The sequence below is a fragment of the Salvelinus namaycush genome, chromosome 19 (genome assembly GCF_016432855.1).
Source record: "Salvelinus namaycush isolate Seneca chromosome 19, SaNama_1.0, whole genome shotgun sequence".
Taxonomy (NCBI): Eukaryota; Metazoa; Chordata; class Actinopteri; order Salmoniformes; family Salmonidae; genus Salvelinus; species Salvelinus namaycush.
In genome coordinates this window covers 42,027,981-42,035,444 of record NC_052325.1, presented here as the reverse complement: position 1 = coordinate 42,035,444, position 7,464 = coordinate 42,027,981, and the positions used below count along the sequence as shown (strand labels likewise).

The 7,464-nt window shown below is 44.0% G+C and overlaps 1 protein-coding gene across 1 annotated transcript in view; it reads left to right on the top strand.

Moving 5' to 3' along the window:
- The first annotated feature begins 483 nt into the window (after window positions 1–483).
- LOC120064441 (kalirin-like) overlaps window positions 484–7,464 on the top strand; it is an 80,256-nt gene continuing 73,275 nt past the window's right edge. Inside the window, exon 1 of the mRNA XM_039015021.1 lies at window positions 484–550. Coding sequence (XP_038870949.1) covers window positions 506–550 — 45 coding nt within the window. The 5' untranslated portion in view covers window positions 484–505. The remainder of the gene's footprint in view (window positions 551–7,464) is intronic.

Here is a 7,464-nt window from a genome sequence, read left to right as displayed (position 1 = left end):
CCACCGCTGCATCCATAAGTCACAAGACGCCTCATGCTCCTCCGATGGGAGAGGAGGGTTCTCTCTCTATTCTAACGCTCTATTTCCCTCACTCATACGCTCTCTCTCTCTCCATCTTTCCCTCTCTCGCTCTTTCTCTTTTTCTTTCTCTCTACTTTTCTGTCTCTCTCTCTCCCTCTCCCTCCATCTGAAGGCAAGAGTCAGCTTTGGGCCAAGTTGGGTTTAGCGGTGCCACACCCTCCCTCCCTCCCTCCCTCCTTCCCTCAAGCAAGCACACACATTCCCTAATACACATACTGTCAGAGTGTAGATCATCACAGCAGCTTGGGGTATCCAGTGTTCCACAGGCTTACTATGAGTAGTAGAGACGGGTCATAATAACAAACACTACTGTACAGCCTGCGTGCCTGCCTGTCTGGCTCAACCAATCAGAAGGCAGAGCTACTTGAACTGAGCTTAACTCACAGCAGCGCAGAGAGAGAGTGCGAGCAGAGCAAGAGACACCATGCCAAAGTGGATGAGCTTTAAACTTTTCAAGGAGAGCAGTCGCGTAAGTAATAGACCCTAGCTTCTCTACCGAAGTACCTTGGATCTTTTAAAGACCTTTGACGTTTAGAGAAGGTTTTGTGTAGGCTACGGGTCGTTTGTCATTTTCAAAGGAGTCCTGCCAGATGTTGTCAGGCACTTGTCTGCTGTGCAATTTTAAATCATACCAAATGAATTAGTTGAATCTATTGATTTAATGTTTAGCTTGATCTTGATCTTTAAGATTGTAATTCTACTGTCTGAATCACACGAGAGTCCAAACTGTATATTACAGGTATGTATAGCTTCTCCACATATTCACCATAATAGAGAAAATGTAGATCTCGCCACATAGGCATATCATTCATGGGAATCATATTGGAGTCACATGAAATGTGTTAATGTGGCTAAAATCAGATGGCTGTAATCTTATGCCGGCGCACTGAGAAGAAGCACATTGCTGTGTTGAAAGGGAGTTCCCTCCCTCATGTCCCAGTAGTAGAGCAGATTAATGGTTAAACTGTGAGGGCTGGCTGGGCCAGTCGACAAAGGAAGCAGGCCATTAAAACTGCCTCAATGAGACAGTACTTACTGACTCACTGTGCAGTTCTGAACATAGAATTATGGATATTGGCAGCCTAGCAACATGACAAAAAAACCCATCCATCTTGGTCAGGAAAAGTTAAATTCTAGAAACGGATCAAAATGTTGAATTATAGGATATGTTTGGCTCTGGCTAAAGACATGGTTGCAGTAGATTAACCCTATAGTGGCTTGTCTTGTCTACTGTTTTACAGAGTGTATGTGCAGACCTGGGTTCAAATACTTAAAAAAATAATTTCAAATACTGTATCTGTGCTTGATTAAGCTTGCCTGTTGCAATGAAACCGATCGAAAAGTTCCTAGTGTAAACCCTGCACACCTGGCACTCCAGGCAGGCTAAAGCAAACGCTCCAGATTTCAAATAGCATTTTAACCCAGGTCTGTGTTCATATAGTCTGACTAAGAGAATGAGGATTGAGGCTGTGTTGAGATGAGTATGCAGCAGACGGGTATGTCTTTATGACTGAAACACAAGGAAGCCTCGGCTGGCATTCAAAATTAGGTCATACTATGGCCCGCGAGTGATTTTATTTGGCCCCCCAAGTTTACTGAGAAAAAATTGACTGTAAAACAGGGATAAGCATCTAGATTCAGCCGCAGGCCATTGTTTGATTTATTTATTTTTTGTATTTTTTACCCCGTTTTCGTGATATCAAATTGGTAGTTACAGTCTTATCCCATCGCTTCAACTTCCATACGGACTCGGGAGAGGCGAAGGTCGAGAGCCATGCGTCGTCTGAAAAACACGACCCTGCCAAGCTGCTTGACACACTGCTCGCTTAACCCGGAAGCCAGCCGCACCAATGTGTCGGAGGAAACACCGTCCAACTGGCGACCATGTCAGCGTGCATGCCCCCCGGCCTGCCACAGGAGTCGCTAGAGCGCGATGGGACAAGGACATCCCTGCCGGCCAAACCCTCCACTAACTCGGCCAATTGGGGCCAATTGTGCGCCCCCTCATGGGTCTCCCGGACGCTGCCGGCTGCGACACAGCCCGGGATCGAACCAGGATCTGTAGTGACGCCACTAGCAATGCGATGCAGTGCCTTAGACCGCTGCGCCACTCGGGAAGCCCCACCGCATGCCGATTTTTGACGGCGTGGATGGTCGGGGGACCAGAACAACTAAGCCCAAAAAGAGATTGTATTTTAAAATAACAATAATTTCATGCCTTGAAAATAACAATCACAAATGTCTATATTTTGTGGGAATACTTGGGAACAGTAAACTGGGTGATTTGACAGTATTTTTTATAACTTCCCAGAATGCACCAGGCGGCCCATTGATTACTCATGGGCAACGTACACAATGGGCGTTGATAAGATTCCAATGGAGTTTCCCCATCTTCTCAAAAGTATCTCTTGTTGAATCAACAAATCACACCACATATTTTACTTTCTGATTTGATCCTATGGGTTCACTCGCAATGGCCGCCAGTCCACCCATTATGCCATCATTGACTTAAATGCGTACGCCCGTTCTATTCTATTCTATTTCTTCAATTCCATGACCGTCACAGCCCTACTCAACGCTACTAAAAAAGCCTTGTTCACTCCAGCAGTGCTGAGTATCGCATTTACCCCCCCCCCCCAATGTATATTCTTTCAACTCTAATTGTCTTAAGTTCCAATTCAGTTAAGTTTGAATATATTTAGTCTGTCAATTGTACATCATTTGTAGGCTTATGTGTTACATTTGTTCTTCATGGACTCCCAGCCTTGCTTCTGAATCATAATAAAAATGTATCAAAACACCCACGAGGAAAAGCAATCTCCATCACACAGACTGTGGCCGGTGGCCATCCTAACCAGGGTTGTATTCATGAGGCAACAAATGGAAGAAAATGGAATAGGGAAGGACTACCTGAACTTGTCCAATACGAAACCCTTCGTTGCAAAACGTTTTGTGGTGGTGTGTCCTAATGAATACGACCCTGAGTGAGCATTATTTGACGTGTGTACCTTGGGAGAGGCTCGACCTCATCTCTGGCTGTCCTGGAGATCTCTTAGCAACGGGCCCTGTCTCCAACCCTGGTGGAGGTGACCTGAGACCTGATACCGTGCAGATGGTGTCGAGGGGAGATGAGGGGCTGCGTCCCAAATGGCACCCTATTCCCTACACAGAGGGGCTCTGGTCAAAAGTAGTGCGCTATATAGGGAATAGGGTGCCATTTGGGACAATGGCCGAGATGAGACGACGCCGGCCACATCTGCTGCTTGCTGCAGCTTAGACCCAACAGCTGCTGACATTTCATGGACAAAACTGTGCTGGGGGACAGAGGGCTCATGTCATGTCAGCTCCATTGTATCGTAAAGCCTCCATCCATGTCCCAAATGACACCCTATTCAGTGCACTACTTTTAACCAGTTCCCTTAGGAAATAGGGTGCTATTTGCATTCAGAAGACCTTGATTTACTTAACTTTTAGTACTCATTGTCAAAATGTTGCACATGGAACATGGAGATGTTCAGTATTGCTGTTATGATTATTAATTGTGAATGTTTGCACTGATTCCTATCATACTATAGAGAAGTTGCTTGGCTTGCAATGACCTCCCTTTGAACAATATTGCAGAATAGTCACTGGCACAGTAGTTGATTATCACAGCTTGACTTGCGAAGTGTTTATCATTCATTCAGCTAATTAACAAATGAAAAATGGACGTCACTCGCATTGCTGTGATCATTTGGTGGGTTATAATTATTTATCTGTTTCTCCTCTGTCTTCACCCAAACGCCTATGCCTAGGTGACATAATTCAAAAAGTTGCAGCTCCTTTTAATATTAAGGCCCTATGATGACGAAACGTTAGTCTTGGATAGGTTCCGCCACAGCCCTGGAAACTCAGACACTTTACAATTTCCTGTTCCCCTTAGTCGGCACGGCTCTGACATCCACGCTATTCAGACCCAGACTGGGTTCTCTCTCTCTCACACTCACTCACGCACTCACTGTCTCTCTTACTCACGCACTTACTGTCTCTCTCACTCACTCACTCACTCACTCACTCACTCACTCACTCACTCACTCACTCACTCACTCACTCACTCACTCACTCACTCACTCACTCACTGTCTCCCTCTGCATCTCAACACACTGAGCCAAATGTTGTCCTCAGTGGGTTATTTATGGAGATTTGAAGACATTTGAAGAGTCCTGTATTTATGCTTTTGACTTGGGTCTCAATGTTTTGGGCTTTTCCAAATGGGGTAATGTCTCAAACAAAAGTTGGTTTTATTTGCCATAAAATGAAGTGTAGTTTAAATATAAAATGCTTTAACACCTACTCCGTGGACCCGTCTCAAATGGCACCCTAATTCCCAATGTAGTGCACTACTTTTGACCAGAGCTGTATGGGCCCTGGTCAAAAGTAGTGCATGAAATAGGGAATATGGTGCCATGTGGGACTCAACCCTTGTTTTTTGTGACTCTTGAAAACAGAGGGCACACCCTTATTGTTTTGGAAGATTCGTCACTGACACCCACACGATTCTACCACAGTGTGTTATCCCTGGCTCATAACACGTCGCTATTTTTTCAGGTGGCTTTGCTGGAGAGGTTAAAATAGGAACTTTTTAGACCCAATTAAGGGATCTTATTGTTGGATGCCATCATGAAATGTTTGTTTTTATTTAGTCTCTTTTACAATGGCCATGAAACAGTCTCCCTCAATGTGTTTCACATGAATCTGGCCTTGTGTCCTTTAATGTATGCATACTGTGATCCCCCTTAACTGTCCAGCTCCAATCATATTTTATTACGGTCACGACGATAATTAGGCTGAGTTACTGTTAGTTGTTATTCTACTAATTGGACAGAATTAATCATGTGGAGGTCTGTTGTGCTGCTCGCCAGTATAAAACCAACTGATGGTACAAAGCCCACCACAAAACAATTATGGGATGTATTAACGAACAAGTATTTATCATTATAGTAACGAGGGATACTTCTGCAGGCTGTTTGTTTTTGTAGAATTTTCAATGTAAGACACCACTTAATGAGAGGTCAGTTCACTGACGTTCCGTTGGCTTTGGAACACAGGGAGGTTGTTGTTTGATTTAGGAGAGAGGGTGAAAGACAGATCCTGCAGCTAGCTGTCTCCTATAAAATACATTGAGAGAATCTTATAGGCATTATTCACATGTTGTGAAACACTGATCTTGGGTCAGTTCGTATTTCCCCCACTAATGGTTAAGGTTAGGATTGGGGGAGAGGACGCTGATCCTAGATCTGTACCCAGGGGAAACTTCAGGCTGGATCCTGTAAGGACAGACACTGAGGTGGTGCTGTGGCCTGCATGGCCTGCCTGCCTGCTGAGAGTAAACATACATGACATCATGCTGGAGTATTAAGTGAAATACAGGTAGACAGGAAGAGGAGAGGCCCAGGCTGTCTGAGCCCCACTTGCACTCATGGATTTTACAGCTGGGACCAGATGGCCAACCATGCTCCTCGCAGAGTTACCTCTGACCAGATGGCCAACCATGTACATTGCAGCGTTACCTCTGACCAGATGGTCAAGCGTGCACCTCGCAGAGTTACCTCTGCTCTCAGGGCCAATGGGGCAGGGGTAAAGTAGGCCGGTCAGGTACAGCGTCCCGGTAAAACGTGAGCCTATCACAGTAATTAAAACAAAATGCAAAGAAAACTATAGGCAATTGCACCATTGTTTAACATTAGCCTGCTGCAGGTCAGCTGCATGAAAATGATTGACTTGACACTCCAAATTGCATTGTGGTTCAACCAGAACACAAACATTTTGCCAAGTCGGGTGTAAGTGGCCGAGAACAAGATGCGCGCGTACAGTAGTGGACACATCAATTCAGGCTACAAGTGTAGTGGGCCTAATGAGAATCGGCGAAATGTCTTTACGAGTTTAGGTTTCTGTAACCGATGTCTCTTTCCATTCATCAAATTGCGGGTGCACAGTGCACTGTTTGAATGCTGTAATTGTTTTGTGAGTGGACGAACATGCGCGGGTAGCCAACAGGAGCGCTTTTTGAAGTGATTGTTTAACAATCAGATGAAAACATCAAGACCGGTTGTGTTTATGCCAAGTTAAAATGTAATACATGATCAAAGTTCCACGGCAAATCTTTACTGGGCCGACAGAGATCATATAAAATGAATAGGGATTCTATATCTATATATATGAGACCCATAAAAAATGTAGTAGGTCTCGTAGCGGTAAGAAATAAAATCTACTTTCACCCCTGGGGAGTAGGGTGAAGTTTCCCCTAGATGTTGATCTTTGGTCAGTTTTGCATTTCCCAACTAATGGTTAAGGTTAGAAACTGATCCTAGATCTCTACCTATGGTCAACTTTAACCCAGAGCTTTCTGTTGACTCTGTGAACTTTGTCCCATTATGCACTGGGTGTGAACTGTTATGATGGTAGCGTTAGGACATGACTCATGCCTCTTATCAATGCTGTGGGCATATTAGTCAGCCTGTTGAGCTGAGAGGTGTGTATTAGATTCTGCAGTCAGGCAGATATACCATTGAACTCTGTGGGCCGGTTTCCCGGACACAAATTAAGCTTCTTCCTGGACTCTAAAACCCTATGTCAATAAAGAATTTCCATTGAGCATGGCAATGTGTTTTTTTTTTAACAGACAATGTAATAGACTAAGTGTTTTGCCCTTGAAAACAGTCTTTGTTTGCCATGTCCATGTAACTTAACTGGGGCTCACAGTGACAATTCTAAGAGTGAGCTCTTTAATGAAGCACGTGTTTTGGCTCAGTGATCCTCAGTGGTCAGAAATGGGAATATGGAAATGGAGGGGGGGAACAATGTAGCGAGTGATGCATAGCCTGATGATGCTTCCAGAAAGCTGTGGGTGGTCTGTCTTGATATACAGTGAGTTCCGAAAGTATTGGGACAATTACACATTTTTATTGTTTTGGCTCTGTACTCCAGCACTTTGTATTTGAAATGATACGAGGGCAGACTGTCAGCTGTAGTTTGAAGGTATTTTCATCCATATCAGGTGAACCGTTTAGAAATTACAGCACTTTTTGTACATAGTCTCCCCCCCCCCCCCCCCCCCCCCATTTTAGGGGACCAAAAGTATTGGGACAAATTCACTTGGGTATGAAAGTAGTAAAAGGTTTAGTATTTGGTCCATCTATCTTTCTCATTCACATTATTCACGATTCATTCAGGATTATCCATAATAATGGTAGTATCCACATTAATGTAGAAGAGTCTAGAATCTATTTTTATTTACATTAAAAGTGACTTCAAAATAACACTATTTTCCATTCATTTATTTTGGGCACAAAATAATCTAAAACACAACCAAAATGAACAGAATATGCATCCAACAAGTTTGTC